The 25,659-nt window shown below is 36.3% G+C and overlaps 2 protein-coding genes, 1 long non-coding RNA gene and 1 pseudogene across 3 annotated transcripts; 3 read left to right on the plus strand and 1 right to left on the minus strand.

Annotated features, from left to right (window-relative positions):
* Nucleotides 1–986: 986 nt before the first annotated feature.
* LOC113285459 (cullin-1-like) lies at nt 987–3,239 on the plus strand. Its single transcript, XM_026534340.1, has one exon. The coding sequence runs from the start codon at nt 987–989 to the stop codon at nt 3,237–3,239; it is 2,253 nt and encodes a 750-aa protein (XP_026390125.1).
* Nucleotides 3,240–4,152: 913 nt separating this feature from the next.
* LOC113290520 lies at nt 4,153–16,085 on the plus strand (annotated as a pseudogene).
* On the plus strand, nt 8,898–9,474 carry LOC113285460. Its single transcript, XR_003328670.1, has 3 exons — nt 8,898–8,998; nt 9,088–9,252; nt 9,382–9,474. It is a non-coding gene; the product is annotated as an uncharacterized LOC113285460 (long non-coding RNA).
* An 898-nt stretch (nt 16,086–16,983) lies between the features above and the next one.
* Nucleotides 16,984–20,506, minus strand: LOC113286991 (histone acetyltransferase of the MYST family 1-like). The gene is made up of 7 exons (XM_026535651.1): nt 20,205–20,506; nt 19,507–19,760; nt 19,307–19,375; nt 19,045–19,206; nt 18,793–18,886; nt 18,548–18,696; nt 16,984–17,703 (listed from the first exon to the last, which is right to left on the minus strand). Exons 1-7 carry the CDS (start codon nt 20,398–20,400, stop codon nt 17,428–17,430), a joined length of 1,200 nt encoding a protein of 399 aa, XP_026391436.1. The 5' UTR covers nt 20,401–20,506; the 3' UTR covers nt 16,984–17,427.
* Nucleotides 20,507–25,659: the final 5,153 nt, after the last annotated feature.

The following is a 25,659-nucleotide window of genomic DNA, read 5'->3' on the forward strand; positions in this document are numbered from 1 at the left end:
TACCTAGCCCATATTATGTATAGACTTTGTAGCTTCTAAAGTCGCCAGAGTTTCAGTGTCGTTTATTTTTCTTGGTATTGCTTGAAGATGTCTTTCGTACTCTGCATTTGATTTGCATGGCAGTGATTTGCATGTAAGAAACATGACAGTATTAGTTGATTGCTTTCATGCACTGCAAAGGAGCGAGCCCCCATTCGTACCTTCTGCAGTTTTTGTCAAGCAAGAACTTGCCTCATTTGAAACGTTCTATCTTTGTCTCTCTTGTCCTTACTGATTAATTTTATCCCTGCAAACTTTTACTGGTGTGTTTTGTATTTTGTAGAGTTTGTCGAAAGCTCGGAATTCTGCCATGTTTGGAAAGGCAAGGATCAAAACGCTGCCTGACCACATCACATGCAAGAACGAAGACGCGGCAAGTTTTTTAGTATATTCGGAATATTTTTAGTATACAGCGAACGTAGACGTGACATGAATCTCGTCCCTCGTTACATAATTCTTAGATTAAATCAATGGACGAGATTAACATGGCACGTAAACAATGGTTGATTGTTCTCCAAAAACCTATATAAGTGGCAGGTTTTTAAGTATGTTCGGAATGTTTAACTGTTGGCCAGATTCACACGCACTCTCGTTCCTTGATACGGAATTCTTAAATAAACAGAGGAGATTGACTTGACATGTAAACCCTGGTTAGAGAATTTGCGCAAGAGAATTTGCACAAAATAGGACTCGTTGTTTCTCCAAAAACCTAGAAATTTCCGAATATATTTGAATTCCCATAATAAAAAAACTCTTACGTGAAAAGAAAGAGTGTCCAACAAGAAAGGACTCTCCCTTCTTTTCCCCTAAAAATAGACGTCTCATTAAGTTGTATTTTCTTCATAAAAAATTCTCGTCTTCATCATCTCACCGGACGATTGTCTTTCTTTTCTTTGAGTTAGGGTTTCTCTTCTTTGATTTAGGGTTTCAACAAAGTTGAAATCACCATGTCTGAGCGGCCCATCACAACGTTGGATGAAGGATGGTCACAGATGGAACTGGGGATTGCGAAGCTGATAAGAATTCTTGAACAGGTTCCTGGTGAAACGCAATTCGATTCAACTCAATACATGCACCTGTACACAATGATTTACAATATGTGCACTCAGAAACCTCCTAATGATTACTCTGAAAATCTTTACGAACGATATAAAGAGACTTTTGTCAAGTACTTAACTACAAGAGTTCTTCCAGCTATACGTGAGAAGCATGACGTCTTCATGTTACGAGAGCTCGTTCACAGATGGACGAATCATAAAGTTATGGTAAGATGGCTTTCTCGATTTTTCTTTTATCTCGATCGTTATTTTATTGCTCGTAGATCATTTCGTACATTAAACGAAGCTGGAGTTGATTGCTTTCGTGATATTATATATGAGGGTTTGAAAGTTCATGTTAAAGATGTTGTTATCTATTTGATTAATCAAGAGCGTGAAGGAGATGATATTGATCATACTATGCTTAGGAATGCCAAAGATATGTTTGTTGTTATGGGGACGAAGAGTGATGGTTTAGATCGTTATGTGAAAGATTTCGAAACTGCGTTTTTAGCCGATACAGCTGATTATTATACCCGGAAAGCTTCTCTGTGGATCCAAGAAGATTCATGTCCCGAGTATATGATCAAGGCTGAAGAGCGTTTGAAGAGGGAGAAAGACAGCGTCGCGCACTATTTGCACTCCAGTACTGAGGAGAAGTTGTTGGAAAAAGTTCAAACTCACTTGTTGCTTAATAAAGCAAAACAACTTTTTGACAAGGAAAACTCTGGATATCGTGTATTGCTTAGAGATGAAAAAACCGAAGATCTCGAAAGGATGTATCGCCTTTTTTCTAGTATCAAGAATGGGTTGGATCCTCTTTCTGCTGCGTTCAAAGACCATGTTACTTCTGAGGGTTTGTCTCTAATTCGACAGGCAGATGATGCACTGACAACCAAGAAGGAAGACAAAGCTGCAGTGGCTTCGCAAGAGCAGGCTTTCGTCAGAAGGGTGATCGAATTGCATGATAAGTACTATGCCTATGTGACAATTTCCTTTAAAAAGGATAGTCTTTTCCATAAGGCACTTAAGGAGGCATTCGAGGTGTTTTGCAACAAGAAGGTCGGTAACAGCTTGGTTGCAGAATTGTTGTCTACCTATTCTGATGGTGTCCTTAGGAAAGGTGGAAGCAATGAGAAACTGGATGATGATGCCATTGAGGAAGCCCTTGAAAAGATTGTATGCCTGCTTGCTTATCTCGATGACAAAGATTTATTTGCTGAGTTCTGTAAGAAAAAGCTTGCTCTCCGCCTTCTGTTCGATAAGAATAGTGCCGAAGATCATCATGAGAGGAGCTTTTTGTCAAAGTTGAAGCAGCAATGTGGTGCTCAGTTTACCTCGAAAATGGAAGGCATGGTCCATGATTTGGAATCAGCAAGGAACACGCAGATCAGATATAAGGAGGAATATACAAACAAAATCGATTATAAGGAGGAAAATACAAACAAAATCGAGTTCAATGTCACTGTCCTTACTACAGGATACTGGCCAAATTACAAAACTATCGATCTGAGGTTACCTGGCGAGATGGTAGAATGTGTGGGGTCTTTCAAGGAGTTTTATCAGATAGATAAAAAGAACAGGAAACTTACATTCTTATACTCCATGGGTTCTTGCAACGGCACTGCAAAGTTTCAGAAAAAACCTATAGAGCTTATTGTGACGACTCACCAAGCTGCTGTGCTGGTGCTATTCAACGACTCAGATAAATTAAGTTATTCAGATATCAGGGACCAACTAAACTTAACAGATGATGACGTTGTCAGATTGCTCCACTCGCTTTCTTGCGCAAAGTACAAGATCCTAGCCAAAGAACCTAATACAAGAACCATATCTCAGAAGGACAGCTTCACATGGAATGTCGAGTTCACTGATAAAATGAGGAGGATCAAGATTCCTTTACCCCCTGCTGATGAAAAGAAGAAGGTGACTGAAGATGTTGATAAGGGTAGGCGTTACGCGATTGATGCTTCTATTGTGCGGATTATGAAGGCTCGTAAGGTCTTGCAATACAATGACCTGGTGACAGCTTGTGTGGAGCAGCTAAGTAGAATGTTTAAGCCCGATTTCAAGGTTATCAAGAAGCGGATTGAAGATTTGATCTCTCGAGAATTTCTTGAGAGGGAGGAGGGCAGTGCGAACACGTTTAGGTATCTGGCTTGATCCTTAAACCAAGATGTGCACTCTACCACTACTGCAAGGTGGAGACAAACGAGTGCAAGTTACTCTCTGCTTACAGAGTTTAGTTTAGTTTTTATTTTTCCCGCAGATTATTATCTAGCGTGTTTTCTTATTGGTGGTGACTTTTAAAGATGTTAATTTATTTGGTTATTAGTTTTCTCTTTATTTGGTATTGTTTGTGCGCATGAGCTCTCCTAAGATGATGCTTGCTAGTTTATATACTGTATTGTTTATCTTTATTTTGTTTCCATGTAATTCTCTGTAATTTATGCTTCCTCGGCATCCAGTTATCAATTTTAACCCCTCTTTTCAAAAAAAAAAAAGATAACTTAAGATCGTGAAATTAAGGATTTCATCTTTTTGATAACTTAAGTTGCATGTTTTCCAGTTTTCTTTTTTGATAACTTGAAGTGGCATGTTTTCTTTTTATGAGCTGATTTGTTATAATTTTAAACTCAGGCATACGAGAATGAAAAAACAACATAAATCTCGTTTCTGCTGTTGGAGCTAGTGGCAGTTGAGGCACGTATAGCTTGCAATGGCTACATATTTTTGGATGTCCAATTTTGGGTGCCGCTGTATAGACCCTTTGTTTTTCTTGTTGCATTTTTTTAACTTTCTTAGCGGCCTAAGGTCAGGTACACGATCATTTCCGTCCTCTCAAACCGGTAAGCCGGTAACTGAGTTCTCCTCACTTAGAATCCATAGTGTAAATTATTTCGATTAAAAAACTGCATGAATCTAACAAAGAATAGAGGAGCTTCAATTCTTTGGAATCATTGGAATCTATATATCAAGAATCCTTTAAGATAACAATAACATACAGAAAAATCTTCTCAAGAACCTACCTTTGTCTTTCATTTACTTGGCTCAGATGCAATTTTTGAGAAAATCAATGATAGTGACTGCTACTAGAGGAACAAAATCCATCCACATATCATCTCGGCCGAATGGGTTATTTTCGGTACATTCAAAGCCATGTATTTGCTTTTCCACCTCATATTCTCTCCTGTCATATTCTCTCATAAAACAATTTCATGTTTGATTTCCTATAAACTATCTTGTAACTGGTTGTTGCTTGCATATAAACTATAAAATGTAGCTGTTCTCAGTGTAGTATAAAATTGTTAAGCTGTTAAGCTGTTTTTGTTTGGTGCATGCTGCTTACTATAGTGTTGGATATTTGTAGGAGCTGTAATTTTGTTGTTTTTTGAACTTCTTTTTCTTAGTATTTTCTGAGTTACTCTCTCAAATATTCTTTTGTTATTCACTCACTTCTCTGAACTTATCTTGTATTTTCATTCACTAACATTTTTTCTTTTTTATTTCTCTCTCTTTCAAACCGAGTAGTACAAGTACCCATACATATAGGCAGTATAGCCGATCTTAGACAACTCTAGTGTTTTCTACAACTTTCTTTTCTTTCTGACTATTTTATCTTAGTTCACACTGATAACCATCTTTGACCAAGATATTACAAGACTCTTCTACACTCTTCTTTTTCTTTCACCAGATATTACAAGACTCTTTTACTGACTTCACACTAACCATTAACTAGTAAATTCTAGACTCATCTCTTATTGTTTTACTACCTAGGTAATTTTTAGAAAATGTATCAATTCCAACATATAGATATGGAACTTGGCTGTTTCTTGACAGATACGAATGTTACAAAACAATAAGAGAAAGAATGGAAATATAGAATCAATCTTCTTCTTCTTCGGTTTGAGGATGAAGCTATGTTATCATCTTCGCAGCATCAAAGTCAGGACACGAATCAAAATAACTGTCAAGGTTCTTAGTATAATCAGGAAAATCAACGATCTCGGTTTCCGTCGAGTTAGTAGATATCATGCCTTGCAAGGCTGGCAGCATCTGTAATGTATCTACGATTCTCTCTGTCAAGCTCTAGCAGATTCATGATTGTTTAGTTAAACTTCAGTCAGTTCCCAGTATATATAGTGAGTCCTCATAAGAAAGGGAATCCCATTGTTTCTCTATATATAGACTTTCCATAAAAAATTTCTTCTCTATCATCATCTGCAGATTAGTTAGGGTTTGAAGTTGAGAAATATATTAGTTAGATCTCCATGGCTGAGCCTAACAAAATCATTATGTTGGATGAAAGATGATCAACCATAAACCAGGGGATTACAAAGCTGATAAATATTATAGAAAAGATTCCTAGTGAATCGCAGTTCGACTCAAATATATACATGATGATGTACGCAACGATTTACAATATGCACGTTCAGAAACCTCCTAATTGTTAGTAATTTAATTGAATATGTTTGATTGTTTGAATTGATTTTTGTTTGAAATGGAGATGGGGAAAGTATTTCCTCTCTATCTGTTTGATTTCATTAACTTCCAGATATTACATTCTCTCTCTAAGCTTGGTCAATATATGACCCAAAGAAAGAGATACATGTGGACCTTTTTTGTCCATACTCTACACTAAAACAGATGCATTCATAAATGCATGATAAATATGTCTTGTACACAAGACTTGTTCACAAGACCAAAGTAACCTGCATTCTAAAATGCATGTGGAACATTACATTACCTCTTAACAATCTCCTCCTTAATGTGATGTTCTCCAACTCCTAGTAGCTCACGGAAATTTTGAAATTTACCTTTGGGAAGTGCCTTGGTAAAGATGTCTGCCAATTGGTCTTCCGTCTTGCAATACTTGAGTTCTATCTCACCATATTCAACCGCTTCTCGAATGAAATGGTACTTGAGTTTAATGTGTCTTGCTCTACAATGGTCTACCGAATTTTTGGACATAACAATTGCCGATTTGTTGTCACAAAAAATTACGGTGCTTTCTTCTTGCTTCTCTTGAATGTCTTCCATGATTCTTCTTATCCATACAACATGAGATGTAGCTATTGATGCCGAAATGTACTCCGCTTCCGCCGTGGATTGAGCTACGGTTTCTTGCTTCTTCGATGCCCATGTGAATATACCCGAACCAAGAGAAAAAGCATACCACGATGTACTCTTCATGTCATCAATACATCCTCCCAAGTCGCTATCACAATAGCCAACTAATTTGACACCCAAATTTCTTGAATACATGATTCCAAAATTCATTGTTCCTTGAATATAACTTAACAACATCTCTGCCACGCCAAGATGTAAATGACTAGGTGAACTCATGAACATAAAAGGCATATTTGAAGCAAACATTATGTTGGGTCTTGTATGTGTAAGGTACAACAAGTTCCCAATAAGACCTCTATAATAAGTCTCATCAACTTTTCTTCCTCCATCATCCTTCTTGAGTTTCTCATGTTTTTAAATTAGGGTTTATTGAAATTCAAATTGATTTTGATTTTATTACAGGAAGAGATGGGGTTACTATGGAAGTCATGGGATTGGTGCTTGGGGAGTTTTTAGTTAAATTTACTGTTCCTGTGGTTTTTGTTTATGCTATGCCTCAGACCCACTTTTTAAAAGGTTATAAATCACGTCTTTTACATTATTTTGATTTGATTGTCTAAAGTTGCTAGATTCAGCCATTACTTTAATCAGCATTTTTTTTTCTCTCTCTAGAGTTTGATTTTAGTAGTTTGAATATGGGAGTACTAAAGTTTGAAACTGTACTGCCGAGTAAAGACTTCTCTGCATTGGAGTTTGATTTTGTATCGAGTAAGAATTTGAGTATGTTAGAATTTGAAACTGTTAGTTGTATATGGTTGCATCTCTGTAAACAGATATGGTTGTTAACCCTTGTGTTATGTTCAATGCGTTGTGATAGCTGCAATGCACCCTAGAACTTCACCAACTGATAACCATTCTAAAGATTACCTGGCAGGTGATTCTGAGCATGAGTCAAAACGAACCAGGACCTTGGATCTTTGATGAGGTATTGAGTTTTTGTCAGTTCCATATCTTCAATTGAGATTATTCACATCCATCACTGTTACTTTGTTTTTATTCATGAATTGTAATTCTTTTGTCTGTTACAATTGATGTGGAAATAAAATTATTGAGTTAGTGCAGGATAACAGCGTGGGCTTTCACTGTCCTGCACCAGTGAGTATTCTTGTTCTTGACCTAGTCTTTGAATAAGTACTTGGTTGAAGACAGAATTTGATGATAATGCATGCATGGAAATATGATTAAGGAGGCAAAAATTCAAGCGAATGAAGAAAGTTGGGAGGGATAATGATCTGGACGATCATACTGGTTTATCTGACAATGATGGAGCAGATAGAATTGGTCATAAGGGAAGAAGTGCCGAGGAAAAGCTCAAGAACAGTTCATTTGATTACAAGGAAGGTAATGTTATCTTATTTGTTTTGGAAAGATGTATTTTTTCCTTGCATTTTTCTTTTTTTTTTGTTTTCATCTTGATACCGACTAATCTAAAATGTTATTCAATTTTTTTTTCAACTCAAGATCTCGAGAATGTTGTTGACGAAGAAGAAGAAGAAGCAGTTAACTTAGAGGAAGACGAGATGGATGATTTTATTGTGAGCGAAGAGGAATATGATAAGCATGGATTTCTCCAAGGTATCACCATTGTTCATGGTGTAGAAGATGTTAAAGAGCTCTTCATGTTTTGGTAGAAGGGCCTGCTGAAAGACCCAGATCAAAATGAAAGTATTGTTGGTGAATAAAAAGGAACACATAATCTGAAGTGGCATAAGGTATGTATTCGGTCTAGTTTTTCAATATGGTGGTTTAAGTTCTATATGCATACATATTGGGTAACTCTGGACATATATCATGCATTTTTGAGATCTCAACTGTTGATGTTAGATGAAATATGGTCTATAGTATGTTTCCACTTCCAATTGATGTTGACATAAAATTTTGTAGGGTAACTAGCCTGTCAATATGTTACACAGATTGTAATGAAGATGCACTGTACTCAGAGCTACGGCATGATTGTGCCGGTCCGTTAGTTACTCTTCCTCGTGAAGGTGACCTAGTTTTATATTTTCCTCAAGGTCATATTGACATGTTATTACTTTGTACTTCAATATTTTTAGTTCAATTTTTCTTCAAAATTCATTTGATTTATAATTTGTTGATAAGAAATTAGTGGAAGATCTGATTTATTATGAAATTTAGGTTGAAACATCTACGAATCAAGTAGCTGATCAGCAGATGCCGGTTTATGATCTTCCAGCGAAGATCCCTTTTCGCGTAATCAATGTACAATTGAAGGTAAAATCTCAATTCATGACGTGTAATTAGGGTTTTAGAGGGTTTTCTTTAATGGTGCTGATGATTTTCTATTTTTGACTTTTATGTGTCTTTAGGCTGAGGAAGATACTGGTGAGATATTTGCACAAGTGACTTTGTTGCTAGAGGGAAATGTAAGTTTTCTCTCTTTTATTATTAGGTTTTGGTTGAAAGAATGTTCTGAATTAGGAAATTAATTCTATGTGATGTGTTTCTCTTCACAACCATCAAGATGAAAATTTGATGGAGAAGGAAAATGTTCCGCAATCCTCTCCTCGTCCTCTTGTGCATTCATTTTGTAAGACTTTGACTGCTCCCGATACAAGCACACATGGGGTTTTTTCTGTTTTGGTCCAAGTATTATTGTAATTTTCATTGATGAAACTGGTCTCTCTACTTATCAACATGGTTCCTTTTCCATAGTTGATCATCATCATGAAATGGTCATGTCAACCTAGAAGGCATATGCTCCAAAGTGGTTGGAGTGTCTTTGTTAGCTCCAAAAATCTTGTTGCTGGGGATGCATTTATATTTATAAGGTATCTTATCTTTTTGATGACCTCAATTTCCTATCTTCAAACCATCTTTGTTTTCTCTATATGATACAGAGCTAACGTGTTTTTTCCAGAGGTGAAAATGGGGAACTTCGTGTCGGCGTACGCCGTGCAATGCGACAATAAGGTAACATTCCGTCTTCAGTCATATCTATCCACAACATGCACCTTGGTGTTCTTGCAACCGCATGGCATGCTGTCTCGACAGGAACCATGTTCACTGTCTATTACAAACCTAGGTGTGTAGTTTGGATAACAAATTTATCCTAAATTATATTTGATTTAGGGAAATAAAAAATAAGTACATTCTACATTTCTTTTTGTGTTTACATACTTAATATAAGATATTCCTCCAATCTCTATTACAGGACAAGCCCGGAAGAGTTTATTGTTCCATATGGTCAATATATGGAGTCCGTGAAGAACAACCACTCGATTGGAATGAGGTTCAAAATGAGATTCTAAGGAGAAGAATCTCCAGAGCAAAGGCACATTTTTTTTGTCTATATACTTACTTATCTCCAACATGACAGCATACTTCTGCCAATCTTCCGTATTTCTAATGCTCATCGATTTTTCATTCACAACAGGTTTACCGTTTACATGCACTATTGTTGGAACTGGTGATGCTGATCCAAACAGGTGGAATGGATCAAAATGGAGATGCCTCAAGGTATAGTATTTAATTTAAATATTCTTTTGGTATTTTGGCTTATTGTTCTGATTGTAACAAGATTTAGCACTGAAGATACTTATTTTGTTTCATTTTTTATGTTGGCTGGGATGAAACTTCTTCTGTTCCTCGTCCTGAACGAGTGTCTCCATGGAAAGTTGAAACTTCCTTGTCTCCCCCTGCATTGAATCCCCTTCCAGTACCCAGGTCAAAGAGGTTGCGCACAAACATGGTGCCCTCATCTCCCGACTCCTCTGTTCTATCAAGATAATGTAATGATCAGCACAACATCTCTTGATTGTGCATTCATTCTCTAATAGAATTTGAGAGAGTAAATCACTCTGAATCCATGTTCCTTAGGGTTTGTTCGAAGTCCCTAGACCTTTCACTAATAAATGGGTTGTCAAGGGTCTTGCGAGGTCTGGGATATTTTCAACCTTAAATGGCACTTTTGGTGAACTTTTGGAGTCAGATATTGATGCTAATTTCTAAGCCTCTTGTGTGAGTGTGTGTGTGTGACTAAGAATTTTTTTTCAGTCTCTAACCTAATCTGTTGAGCATGCGAGAATTTAACTAATAAAGTCACTAGATGGACATTTGTTGATTAGTATTCAGAAACAAAGTGACTACTGAATCTTACTTTATCAAGTAATGGTTCCCTATTTTTGCATATCTGTGTTGGTCACTTTATAGATGGGGTGTAATCATAAAATTTTTTTGGAACTTGTATGAATCATTCTTAAAAAATTGGTTTCGTTGTTGACAAAAACACAGTTGATGCATCTTTTTAGATGTAATGCTCTCATTTGGTTTGGTTATTTGGAATTGACTATCTTTTTGAATTGTTTTCCATGAATTGGGAAAGGAACTTGGAAAAGGAACATACTGCATAAGGTGTACAAGTAGCTGAAAGCTTTGTGGTCCTCGAAGGCTACAGGTAGTTGGGAGGGAATCTCATATTGATAAAGTATGGATGATTCCTTTGTATAATTGGGAGTTAGGAGGGAATCTCAGCTGGAAAATGGACTATAACACTCCCTCCTTAGTCACTCGTATGTTTCTCTACTGAGATTTCTTTATTTTGCTGTTTCTTGTCATTATTTGAAAGCAAAACAATTTAGGAGATAACTTTATGTTTGCTATTAGTTACATTCTTTCTCATTCCTTATAAACTGAAGAGTAAACCCATGTATGCCTTCTCTTTTAGAATTGGAAGATTTTTTTGTTCAATAATAAACAATTATGTGGTGCAGAGATTTATGCATGTTTGTTTTGACTCTAAAAGCTGAAGCATTTCAGTGAATTTCCACAGTAATACTTGCTGAAAAAGTTGCAGGGAAACTCTGCTTTAAGCTGATTTTGTTACAGGGAACACTAAATTTGACCTGGTTTTGACCAGTCAAACCCACTATTTTTTTTATGTTGTAAAAAATTCGCAACTGCAACATGCTGTTGCGACCTCCGGATTTCGTAACTGTTTGAAACTGTTGCGACCTCCAAATTTCGCAACTGTTTGAACCTGTTGCGACAATTTTACATTGCAACAGTCGAAACTGTTGCAACCGAAAATTCGCAACGGCTTATCAGCAGTTGCAAAAATTTGCATCATCGACTTTCATAACAGATTGACACTGTTGCAACCCCACTTTGCAACTAAATCATGCTGTTTCTAATCACGAAAAATGGTGTAGTGTAAAGTATCTATTACCTCTATGAGTTGGTGTCTTCATTGGTCCACACACATCGGTATGTACCAAACCAAGAAATTCTTTTGCTCTCCATGCTACACCTTTTGGGAATGGTTGGTGATGTTGCTTCCCAAGTGCACAACCTTCACATACTCCATCTTTATGGTTGATATGTTGTGGAAATACTTGCACCATGTTCTTGTTGGAAATAACCTTGAGACCATTGAAATTCAAATGCCCAAGTCTTTTATGCCATAACCATGTTTCATCAATGGTTTCCATCCTCAATGAAACATTCTTCTCCCTTTCAAAGATAATTGGAAGCTTCTATTTTTCTCCATATGATATTCTTCATGATTTGTCTCTTGTTGTTGTGCTTCTTGTCATAAATGGTGCAACATCCATCTTCAAAATGAACCGCATACCCAAGTTCCACAAGTTGCCCAACACTAAGCAAATTTTGTGCCAAATCCGGAACATATAATACATCTCTAATGTATTTTTCTCCATTGATAGTTTGCACGCAAATTGTACCTCTTCCGTTAGATTGAACCATGTTTCCATCCCCCATCTTCACTAGAGAGTTTATGCATGTATCCATGTCAACAAACAAGCTCTTCACACCGGACATATGAGTTGTACAACCACTATCTACAAACCACACTTCACTCTTAGAAGTCTCCATAGCACTTTGACAAGCATAAAACAAATTTTGTTTTTCTTCTTTCTCTTCGGCTCTACCGGCATGTTCTTCATCTTCTTTGTATCTACAAAATCTTTCTCCAAATGTCCATACTTCTTACAATAATGACATTGGGGTTTTCCTTTGTTCCAATAATTCTTGTCCAAATGACCATTCTTCTTGAAAAAATTGCATCTTGGTACTTTAGAGGAATCACTCTTTGTGTAGTTGTTGGAATTTGCTCCTCCTTTCTTCCATTTTCCCTTTCCTTTGAAGTTAGATGAAGCATCACCCTTGTACTCATTTTTCTTCATTGCTGAATTTTTGAGTTCAAGTTCAATTTTGATTGGAAAGCACTCTCAATTGACTTTTCGGAGTGTCTTGACAACCTTTGCTCATACACCTTTAAAGAAGCCCATAATTCTTGTGACTTTAATGTAGAGAAATCTTTAGTCTCTTCCAAAACTGCCACAATGCGTTCAAATTTCTCCGGCAAACAAATCAATATCTTCTCACAAATTCTTCTTTCTTCCATCTTCTCACCACACATCAACATATTATTAACAACTTCAGCAACTCTTGAAGAAAACTCATTCAAACATTCATTATCATTCATTTCTAGATTCTCAAAATCTCTTCTAAATGAATGTAATTTTAATTCTCTTACCTTCTTATTACCTCCATACTCTTGTTGAAGGATATCCCAAGCATCTTTAGCTATTCTTGGTAGAATAGTGTCTCCAACTCCTTGTTGGATGTACATGGATGCTTTAGCATTCTTCATCCTACTCTCCTTGAGTGTATCCTTTTGGGCTTGTTCTAGAGTTGATGTATCTTCAATTTCATGATACCCATTTTTTACAATCTCCCACACATCTTATGACATGAACAAGGTCTTCATTTTGATGGCCCAAAAATCATAATTTTCTCCATGGAAAAGTGGTATTGAAGGTTGTTGAATGTATAGACTTGAGTTACTACTACTTGCCGTTGAAGTTGAAGATTGATTGAAGAAATTTGGTTTTTTCCTTTCTAAATCTAGAATTTGAAAAGTTTATTTGTTGCTGATCTTTTTTGATTTAATGGATAGAAATTGAATTTTTTCACTCTCCAAAATCATATTCAAACGATCTATGTTCTGCTACCAATTGTTAGTAATTTGATTGAATAGATTTGATTGTTTGAATTGATTTTTGTTTGAAATGGAGATGGGGAAAGTATTTCCTCTCTCTCTTTGATTTCATTAACTTCCAGATATTACATTCTCTCTCTAAGCTTGGTCAATATATGACCCAAAGAAAGAGATACATGTGAACCTTCTTTGTGCATACATATTCTACACTAAAATAGATGCATTCATAATTGCATGATAAATATGTCTTGTTCACAAGACCAAAGTAACCTGCATTCTAAAATGCATGTGGAACATTACATTAACTCTTAACACTAATGATTACTCTAACAAAATTCACGAAATATATCAAGAGACTTATGAGAATTACGTAGAGCAATGGCTATGGAGTGAGGGTTCTCATTCAAAATGAATGAGTTTCACTAGATTTGATCAAATTATGTGCTGCTATGGAGTGAGAACACTCACTCATTCATCAAAAATCACTCACATACTCATTCAAGTGAATGAGTGGTCGACAGTCTTCACTAGGAGGCTGAACTTCTGCCTCCTGAGAAAAACTTGAGTTAGGAGGCTAATCTTCTGCCTCCTGGAGAAAAAATTGTCGTAGGAGGCTGATCTTCTGCCTCCTGGAGATAAAAAAACAAAAAAAAAATATATTAATATATCTAAAATCATGTTGGAGAGGCTGATCTTCTGCCTCTTGGGTGGTTTTTTCTCTCTCAAGCCTCTTCAAGAAATTTTCCCTCCAAGAGTCTGATCATGTGCCTCTTAAGTGTGTATTTTAGCCTCTCCCATGATTAGAAACACACTCTTTCACTCAGTCTCTCACTCGTTTAGGTAGTGAACGAGTGTTAAAAACACTCATTCCATATTCCTTGGTCTTACGACGTTCAAGAGTTTTACCAGCTATACAGGAGAAGTATGGCGTATTCATGTTGCAAGAGTTCGTTAAGAGGTGGTCTAGGCATAAAGTTATGGTAAGATGGCTTTCACGATTTTTCTATCATCTCGAACGTTATTATATTGTTCGTAGATCTCTTCTTAAACTAGAAGAGACTGGAATTAATTGTTTCCGAATAATTGTCTACGAGTCTTTGAAAGTTGAAGTTAAAGATGTTGTTATTACTTTGATTAATCGAGAACGTGACGGAGACGATGAAATCGACCGAACTATGCTCAAGAATGCCTTGAAAACTTTTGTTTGTATGGGTAAGGATGGTGGTTTAGATTGTTATGTCGAAGATTTTGAAACGGCGTTTTTAGATGATACAGCTGATTATTATACCCGGAAAGCTTCTTTATGGATCCAAGAAGATTTGTGTCCGGAGTATATGATCAAGACAGCGTTTGAAAAGGGAGAAACACAGCGTCGCCAACTATTTGCACTCGAGTACTGAGCAGAAGTTGTTGGAAAAAGTTCAACATCACTTGTTGCTTAATAATGCTCAACAACTTCTTGAAAACTAACACTCTGGATGTCATGTATTGCTCAGAGATAAGAAAACCGAGGATCTCGAAAGGATGTACCGTCTTTTTTCTAATATCAAGAATGGGTTGGATCCTATTTATGCTGCATTCAAACAACATGTTACTTCCGAGGGTAAGTCTTTAATCCAAGAAGCAGATGATGCAGTGACAACCAAGAAGGAAGACAAAGCTGCGGTGGCCGTGCAAGAGCAGGCTTTCGCCATAAGAGTGATCGAGCTGCATGATAAATACTATGCCTATGTGACGATTTGCTTCAAAAAGGATAATCTTTTCCACAAGGCACTTAAGGTGGCATTCGAGGTGTTTTGCAACAAGAAGGTTGGTAACAGCCTTGTTGCAGAATTGATGTCTACCTTTTTGATGGTATCCTTAGGAAAGGTGGGAGCAACGAGAAATTTGGGGATGATGCCATTGAGGAAACCCTTGACAAGATTGTATGCCTGCTTGCTTATCTCGATGACAAAGATTTATTTGCTGAGTTCTGTATGAAAAAACTTGCTCGCCGCTTTCTGTTTGATAAGAATAGTGCCGATGATGATCATGAGAGGAGCTTTTTGTCAAAATTGAAGCAGCAGTGAGGTGCACAGTTTACCTCGAAATTGGAAGGCATGGTCAGTGACTTGGCACTAGCAAGGGATATGCAGACAGGCTATATGGAGTATACAGACAGTAATGATTATACTCGTAATGACATCAACTTTAATGTCACTGTCCTTACTACAGGATTCTGGCCAAATTACAAAACTATCGATCTGAACTTGCCTGCGGAGATGGTACAATGCGTGCAGTCTTTCAAGGAATTTTATCAGGATAGAACCAAACACAGGAAACTTACATTCTTATACTCAATGGGTTCTTGCAACGGCACTGGAAAGTTTCAGAAAAAACCTATAGAGCTTATTGTGACGACTCATCAAGCTGCTGTTCTGGTGCTATTCGACGACTCAGATAAATTAAGTTTTTCAGAAATCAGGGACCAACTAAACTTGACGGATGATAACGTTGTTAGATTGCTCCACTCGCTTTCTTGCGCAAAGTACAAGAACCTAGCCAAAGAACCCAATACAAAAATCATATCTCAGAAGGACAGCTTCACATGGAATGTCGAGTTCACTGATAAAATGAGGAGGATCAAGATTCCTTTACCCCCTGCCGATGAAAAGAAGAAAGTGATTGAAGATGTTGATAAGGATAGGCGTTACGCCATTGATGCTTCTATTGTGCGGATTATAAAGGCTCGTAAGGTCCTGCAATACAATGACCTGGTGACAGCTTGTGTGGAGCAGCTAAGTAGAATGTTTAAGCCCGATTTCAAGGTTATCAAGAAGCGGATTGAAGATTTGATCTCTCGAGAAATTCTTGAGAGGGAGGAGGGCACTGCCAACACGTTTAGGTATCTGGCTTGATTCTTTAAGAACGGTGTGCACTTTGCCACTACTGCAAGGTGGAGACAACGAGTGCAAGTTACTCTAGTCTGCTTACAGACTTTTAGTTTGATTATTATTAGTTTTCATTTATACTTTTTAATTGCGAAATTAAGGATTTCATCTTTTGATATAATTAAAAGTGGTAAATAGCATGTGGCATATGCATTGCTTATCCAATATATGCACATAAAGATTGTACTACAAATAGTTGGCAACGAAAATAAGCATTCCCGGTTAAATAAATAGATGGCATGTTCCAAAGGGAATTTGAAGGCCGCAGAGGCTGCTCCCCGTGAAAGTTTAGGTGGTTTTGTTGAAGTTGCATGGAGCTTTGATTACGAGCCTTTTGTATCACCACCGCCACCTTTCTCTAAAATCGTGGTGACAAAAGGATTGTTATGAGATCTCTTTGCTAATACTGTGAACATTCTTTGCCTGTAATATATCCTGTATTATATCTTTGAATAAGAAAGAGAAGTTACTTTAACTCCTTCAAGAACATATGCACTTTCCAGAATTCTGATTTATCCCATGTTCAATACTTATTTATTCTCAGAAAATCTGACTCGGTCTGACAAAATGTTGCCCTATAGGGGTTATTTGTGTGACGACCCAAAAGGACTGGGATTCGTTTCAGTCAGACACATATAAACCTCAAGTCAAGTCAGACACATGAATCTCAGAATTGAAGAAGAGGCATCCCTTTTCTGTATTCTCGTTTCTTAAAACATCACGCAAAAAAAAAAAAAAAAAAAAAAAAAACTTTATTTGATGCTGCTGGTATTGGTTCTGAACTTAAACGTTACTAATAGCATAACTGGTTGGAACCCAATCTACAGAATCCAGTCCTAGATTAAAGTTAAAGACTACACGAACAAATTTAACATTGGCGCCGAATGAGCAGATATGGAAACAGTTATACATTTTTCAATTAACCAGGATATATAGTTTGATAACCAAACTACAATATTGACAAATCATACTGCACTAAATCTAAGGTTCACAAAATGCTTTCAGCCAAACAGATAACTGAAACCTCTGATACATTGTTACAGGGGCGAAAATATAAGAGAAACGAAAAACAACAACAAAAGACCACTAATCTTGCTACTGTTGGTACTGTTGTTTTTCTTCTCCTTCTTTCTTCTTCTGCAAAGGAGAGGCCAGGTTCACTTTGAGATTATCAAACTCAAGGCACTCATCTCTGTATGGCTACTTAAAATCCCGTTGGTTATCCTACTACTTCTCATGATATTTTTTTTTTGACAGATATCTAAAGATGAATGTTACAAAACAATAAGAGAAAGAATGGAATATAGAATCAATCTTCTTCTTCTTCGGTTTGAGGATGAAGCCATGTTATCATCTTCGCAGCATCAAAGGCAGGAGACGGATCAAAATAACTGTCAAGGTTCTTGGTATAATCAGGAAAATCAACAATCTCGGTTTCTGTCGAGTAGATATCATGCCTTGCAAGGCTCGCAGCATCTGTAATGACATTATATCTACGATTATCTCTGTCAAGCTCTAGCAGATTCAGCTGTTTCAGTGTGACTGTAACATCCTCGGGGTATATTGCAGTCTTTTCACTTAGGTCCTGCACAGAAACAAAAAAATCAAATTAAACCAAAAAGATAAAAACAATAATAGAAAGTGATTGCTCTAAAACATTGACAATCATGAGTTTGAACTAATAAAGTGATCGAGTTGTGTTTTAAATTTTGACTGGCGTATTCTTTTTTTTTTTTTTTTTTTTTTTTTGGAGTTTCTGGAAAGCTTGAAACTTTTCCATGTTTGAAAAGGCATGGATCTGCATCAAGAAAATTATAACAAAGGCCTTAAAGTTTTACGCTCATTCTCAATATCTGACAATCAATAACTCTTCTCACGCAAAACGTGAAAGCAACTCAAGCATAGACAGATGGACCCCTTCTCCGACTCAAGAAAGCAACTCAATGTGGATATAATCAAGGTGAGTTTGTTGCAGGTGCAAATGAAATTATCAAGGAGGATAAGGCTATAAGCCTATAAGAGCTGATGCTGTTAGCATATCTCATAAGGACGAGATTAGCATGCAGGATTGGAGCTCAGAATGTGATTACGAAAAAGGTGATTCTCAATTACTAGTTAATATTCTCAACAACACAAACTGGCAAATCCCTTGAGAATCAAAAATGTAACTGCTGACATCTAGGTTGATTCCAACAAACTGAATTTAATTCAGTACAGTCATGTGAAGCGCAATTTGATGGTTGAGCCAATTCTTTAGCTTAATGACATACACATTCAAAGTAATGACTGGTGGCTTTCTTCTCCACTCCCTACTTGTTTTACTAAAGTTCGGTCTAGATGTGACTGTGAATTAGTTTTTTTTTGTGCGTAGTTTCTGTTAGCTTTGGCCTGATCTTAAAAAAAAAAAAAGAAACAAGAAGTACACGTACCAGAATTGAGAGAGGACCGCCTTTATGCTGTTTCAGTACTCTTAGAAGGACCCTATTCCAGTACTTTCGGTAACAAGATAGCGCAAGGTCTGAAAGCTGCGACTTCACACCACCCATTTTGACCTTTTCCCACTTTGCAACTTCATGAGCTGTGTATTATAAAAGACACAAGGATAAGAATAGTTGAAAAGGAATGAAAATCAAACAAGGGGGAAAAGCAGAGGAGGTACAGAAAAGTTACTTACCAAGTCCAATTAGAAAGGTTCCATAGCCCCGTCTTTGATACGGAGGAAGAGTTAGAATGCGAGAAACATTGTAAGATTCCATTACAAGTTTTACCTTCATTGATTATGAAGGATAGATGTGTAAACAGTTAATTCAACCAATCCTCAAACAGATCACCATGACGGTAATTCAGCCAACATAAATTACCCCTTTTCATGTACTCAGGTAATGAAAAACATAGCTATAAAATTGATGAATGGAGAGCTATTTACCTTTGAAAAATATGCGACCATGTCATATCCTAGATCGTCATGGACAATTAGAACGTAAAACATTTTGTTTTCAGTTCTTCCTAAATTTCCCTTGATATCGAGAAACATCTTAGCTAGATAGCTCAGATTATCACAGTACTCCGTATTGGTTGCTCCATCAATCTGTTCATCCATGTTTGGATTAGAATATGCAATCCAACAAAACAATTTTGTAATCCTAATAAAAAACAATGGAATGGTAGATTCATGTATGAAAACTTGCCTGAAAAACTGATAAATTTCCATCTCGATAGATCTCGTGACCAGGGGGATCCCTTATTTGACAATCTTTCTACCAAACCAAAATATTAAGAAAAATCAATTACAGAGAATTGCATAAACCTTTTAGAAGCATATGCTTTTGATACTTCTAAAAAATAACCGTAATCTAGAAACAAAACATTACATGAACTACTATCTCACCTTATGCTTTTTAAGCTGCGATCTAGAGTTCTTAAATGTAAAACAAAACTCACAAACGTGCAACCTTCGACAGTCTTCAAATTCTAACGGAATAGGGGAAGAATACCATGTTTTAATCTCATGCCTTCGCAGCTCTATGCACTCAACAGTTCTCACTCCTGCAAGCTCTTCAGGTTCAACTGGTTCTATATCAGGCTTTAAAGATTTTAGATCGAATCGTTCAAATTTCACCCATTCATCATTCCTCCTATTTACTGCAATGAAAATCAGAAACACATAAACAGCTATCAAACACTAAAACAACATCTGAAACTCTAAATTCTAATTAAGACATCAAACAACTAATCCAAGAGCTTAATTTATTTATTTTCCAAATCCTAATCTACATTTGATTCCAGTCAATCAAACCCATGCCAAAATAAAATTGATCAACCTAACTCTGCAGAAAAAAACAATGAGCAAATCAAAGAATTGAGATCCCTAAACCCTAAACCCTATCCACAAAAATTCTTCACAATCTTCAATTTATTTCCCAAATTCATCGTACGAAAAACGCATAAAATTCCCCAAATTTTCAAATCCCCACATCAAAATCTCAAATTCGAATCCCCAAACCCTAAAAACCGAAATTCACAACAAAAAAATGAAAAAAAGAAAAGAAAATCAAGAACAAAGATTCCAGGAAACAAAAAACTTACAATCGATGTAATTAACATAATACTCGAAATCACCAACACCTCCACCGATCAAATTCCTCTTCTGAATGATCTTGGCGAGATGAAAATTCCCATCTTTGATTCGACGACAGTTGAGAACATTTCCGGGAAGAATGTCTTCGCTGGGTTTACCTTTCTGGGTTTTGGTTCTGGTTTTCGAAGATGTTGATGACTCCATTAACGGGGATGGTGAGATTAGAACCAATCGAACCAGAACTGGAGAAAGTAGAGAGAGAAAAGGAGGGAAATTTTTGAGAAAAAGTGAAAAGTCTGTGAATGACCTCTATTGCCTTTTGGGGATTAAAGGGTAAGAATGGGTATTATCAAATTTCTAGATTTACCCGATGGATGCCGGAACAATGGACATTGTCACATTACGCATGAGCTATGGCTATGGAGCATGTGTGGACACCAGTTTTTCGTCAATCGCATAAATCAAAGCAAAAAAAATAATGTTTCACAAAAAGGTAACTTATTTGTTTTTTAAATCAATTTTAAAACCTAGAAAAGCAAAAAGGTTACTTTTCGAGGACGGATCATTCAAATAAGCAGAAGCCGGATACAGAATTATTTTGCTTTTCCAGAAACAAAAGTAAGAAGGAAAACTATTTTGTTTCACAAAAAGTTAACTCTTTTTGTTCTAGAAGTCGTTTTGAAATTCGATACCAAACTAACTTCTTGCTTTTCGACTTCTAAAAATTGTAAAGTAACTTATAAGCATGTAGCTAAACAAGCTATAAGTAAAAAAAAAAAAACATAGTAGCATTCTGCTTCATAAAAGGTAGACTTTTTTTTTTTTACTTTTAGAAGTTATTCTGAATTTTGATTCCCATCCTAATTTATGACTTTTTGTTTCTAGAAATTAAAAAACAACTTCGTGGTGTATCCAAATAGAGGGTGTTTGGATACCAGAATCAGAAGTCATAAGTAAAAGTAATTTTCTTCACAAAAAGTTAACTTTTTTCTTCGAGAAGTCATTCTGAAATTTGTTTCTCAAACGAACTTCTGATTGTTTTATTTCTGTTTCTAGAAGTCGAAAAGCAACTGCTCAAGATGTATCAAAACACCCAAGGAGTATGAACTGTAAAGCAATAGACGCATAAAGTAGTGTTTCCTACGAGAAAATAGTGTTTTAACATTATTTGGTGACAATAATCACCAAAACGACGGACTTTCATTGTAGCAACTGGCCAACTGTCAAACTCAAAAGTAAATTGAAGATGAGTCCCAACTAAGAAGTGACCCGAATGTGAATCTAAATGAGAAGTTAACCTGAAACCTGGAGAACTTAAGATGTTTAAGCTTGAGTTTTCTTTCTTTCTTTTGATAGGATAAAAAGTAACAATAAAAGAGCATCAAGTTTTTTACTGCACAACTGATGTGTTAAAATGAGGCATTTAGAAAGCATTTGTTTCAATTTTCGGCTAATTGAGATTAGTTGAGCCTTTGTCGATCATAATGGGAAAAAATATGACTTGAACTCAAAACTAGTACAACAAACACTTAAGGTCGAAGTTCCACATTTTGAAAGGCATTCTTCTCAATTCCTAAGGATGAAAAAGCATTGTTAGAGTATCGCTCGGTCGAACTCGCAAGTGTTGCTATCTCAAGCTTGTTTCTCAAGTTTAGTTGATCGAAACTATAAGTATTGATTTCTAGTCTATTTATAGCTATGTCTCGGGTTAGGATAGAATGTGTAGTTGATCTTTAAACTTCACGGCGTTCATCGATTGAAGACGAAGATCTACTGAGGAGAGCTTGGAGGAACTTCATAAACAAAAGGTATATGGAAACTAAAACTTATCTATCACTCTGAAGTCTATTCTATTTTATCTTCTAATGAGAAGTCGTATAACCATATAGACTTTTATAGTACACACATTTGATATTCCGAGCTAAGTTTAACTCGGTTATCCATTTCTCGAAATATGTGTTGGAAGCTTTTTACTTTAGCTGCGTTCATCATATTCTTTATGGGTTTAGTTGGAAGTAATTTATTTGTTGGAAACTAAATAATAAGTCAAAAGATAATCATTTGAAAATTGAATTGAAACATCTTACATGATTTGCATGAGATAATCATTTGATGTCGACTTGGAAAGTTTCGTATTAATCAGTCGATCACTTGAAAATTAATTATAAGCTAATAGTTTGTGTGAGAAAGCTATTATTGTCTTCTAAGGATGTTTCAATGATTGAAATGGGAGTTTAGAACAAATAAGGATTAATTATAAGCTAATAGTTTGTGTGAGAAAGCTATCACAGTATGCGTATGTTGTAGTTTTGAAAGTGGTAGTAAATAAGGATTCGTTGCTCGGACTTGTAAAGATTTAAAAATAAAGATATATACAGAAAATATGTCACAAGATCAAGAGGAACCAGGACTCAGGATTCCAATGTGTTTCATATTCAAGTGGCTCAGAAATTAATCATAGGCGACTATAGCTCAAAATAAAACAAATATTAACTCTATCTTTTCCAAATTAGATTCCATAAAATATTACTTGTATATTATATGCATGGCACATCAAGAATCCCTAGGACTAAGCATGTTCCATCAAACAAAATCACAAGTAATTAATTGAAATCGTAAATCAATTAAAATCGGTGCAAAAAGTGAATTAAGAATTATTTAAATAACCACATGGCTGAAAAACAGCTTCCTCCATCATCCCAGTATTGGGGTTTAGCTACTCATAATAATCATGTTCTCAAAATACATACTTGATGCTCAAAATATGATTAAAAGAGTGATAAATATAAAACAGTAAAACTACGACCCACAAAAGGCATCCAGAAATCAACGATGGAAGACGACTGCTGTAAAACAACGATACTTAGCTGCTGCTGTTAACGCTGCGGAAAATAAGATTGCTCTGTGCAGTCTGTTCTTCGTATTCTTCAAGGTCCTCTAATGGCAACAGCAGCAGCAGGTGGGAATTTCTGTTAATCCTTCTTCATCGCTCCTCTGCGTCCCAAACCTTCCCCAAACTCTTGATAAAGCTTCTCTGAACTCCCACAGGACTTTTTATACTCGACAGGCCGAAAAATCTCTTGGTTTAATCCCGAATATCTTCTATTATTCTTCACGGCTTCGTCCGTTATTTCTTTCCCTGTGACTCTGATTTCTCGTTAATAGCAGATATTTGGTTTTTAATAACTTTCCAAACTTTGTTAAGATAGGATAGAAGCAAATCTTATGATATCTTCTGCTGATTAATCAACATATCTTCGAAATATGTTCACGCTCCTGCTGTTGACGTTGTCTTCCTCCAACAGATTATCCAGCCCATTTTGATTAGTTAAACTGCCCAAACTAACTTTGTTTGATCAATACAAGTCCAGCCCAATCATTTACAGCGATTGAATCTCGTTAAAACACGTCCAATAATCCAACCCTAAATCTGCTAGGCGTGAAAGCTAGTTTTCCCGCCAATTTTCTTCTTTTGAATTTGGGAAGGAAAGTGACCTCCCCTTTATCCAGTTCCGGTCTCCCTTTAGCACATGCCCGAAATGGGTTACCCCATATCCAAAGTGAGGGTCCGTATAGTAATTTTCTCCCACGAGAGCAAAAACCACTTTTTAGCCAATTTCGCCGCAACAGCTTATTTCTCCATAAATACCTACAGGGACATTAAAAGCCATAATAAATATAAAATCGAGCACTAATAATATATACAATTGAGATTATATAAGACACATAAATGTGTCTATCAAATACCCCCAAACTTATTATTTTCTAGTCCTCGAGCAAATCAAATAGAAAATAAAATCCTAACTCACTGTCGCAGGCATCGTCGATTGCATTTAGCGTATGCCATAAGCCTTTAAACCCCTAGGTGTTCCTAGTGGCCGAGTTATAGTCTCGGGAGGGCTTACTAGAGATATACCCATAAAACCTTTATACTCCAGACCCTAGCTATCTACAACGAACCTTGGAAGGCACTAAAGAATCTCCTTGGTTGGCATACTTATTGACTACAGGAAGAAGTACCCTGATGCGAAATTCCAATTGCTGTACACGAGTTTGCACTCAAGCATACTAAAATTCATATAAAGTGACAGAGCTCTACTCAGATAGTTTCACTATGGACATCATATTCGGTGTCAAACTAATCACATGGAAAGATTAAGAGATGGATATAGAAAAACATAGATGGTTTTGATGTTTCGCGTTTCCCATATCTGTCTGAAGGCCTCCGCCAAAATGAACCTATCCTAATGGATTGAGATATTAGTCTGACTAATATCAACACACTGGCATATACAAGGGAACCAGTGGTCGATAACCTAACTCTAGGTCAACACAACTGGCATATACAAGGGTACCAGTGGTCGACTTTATTGAATTTATTCCTTTTGGTCAAATGGTCTGGTCTCAATATTTTCTCACCTTTTTTTTTCTTCTTTTTTTTCAACTTTTTGGTAACTACCATTTTTTTTTCATCTCTTTTTTTTTTTTTTTTTTTTTATCTCAATCACTCTAATTCACCCTAGCATTGGTAACAACTTGAATCGTGAGCCCCACCTAATCACTTAGAGAAACATAGTTTAAAAAAATAAAATAAAAAGAAGTGAAAAGGACTCAACGAGATATGGTGAAACTATCATGTTATTTCTAACACCTGAGCTCTGTGCTTTTATGAATAGACTCTTCTAGATGTTTCCATCTAATCAGATTGGTTCCTCAACTCCTACGATCAAAATGCTTCCATCCACTTAGATTAGTTCAATCCTCAATAGGCATAAATTTCTAGGCTCTGGAGTTTATTTATTGCAACTAAAAAGTTTCTTCCACCCCCAAACTTAAATCTAACATTGTCCTCAATGTTCTAAATAGAAACTAAAAGCATGAACAAGGAGAAACTGTTACCATTTGAAGCGAAAGAGTTAAGGAAAGATATTACCATGTTGCATGAGATGGGTACCTCCCAAGAAGTGCTAAGTTTAAAGTCTTCAGCCAGACTTAGAAAAGGATTGGTCAACTCGAACCATAAAGTAACAGTCGAAATAACTGTGGGTCTTCAAAACCAAAAAGAGCTGACCATAGGAAACTGCAGTGAACCAAGAAAATGGACAAGAAAAGCATGCCCTTACCTAGTTTCCTGAAAACTATCGCTAATTGCGGTTCAGGTTCAGGTTCTATGAAAGGGTCTAAATAGAATATTTTCATTGGCTGCGTTTCTTCATAGGTTGGATCCAAATTATTAGGTCCTAGAGTCTGGAAAAACTCAAATAAGAACTTGGAATCACAAAGTAATAACCTAAATAATTGCGGATCCTCTAAGTCAATCAGATATGACTTACAAAATTGACCACATGAGAATAGTGGTCATTCTTAAGCAAATGTGTCGATTCTAATTTCCTAAGGCATTTAGGTTTAGTCTCACAACTTAATATTCGACACATTTGGAATATAAACGTTCCCACAGTTGGA

The sequence above is a fragment of the Papaver somniferum genome, chromosome 6 (genome assembly GCF_003573695.1).
Source record: "Papaver somniferum cultivar HN1 chromosome 6, ASM357369v1, whole genome shotgun sequence".
NCBI classification, from domain to species: domain Eukaryota; kingdom Viridiplantae; phylum Streptophyta; class Magnoliopsida; order Ranunculales; family Papaveraceae; genus Papaver; species Papaver somniferum.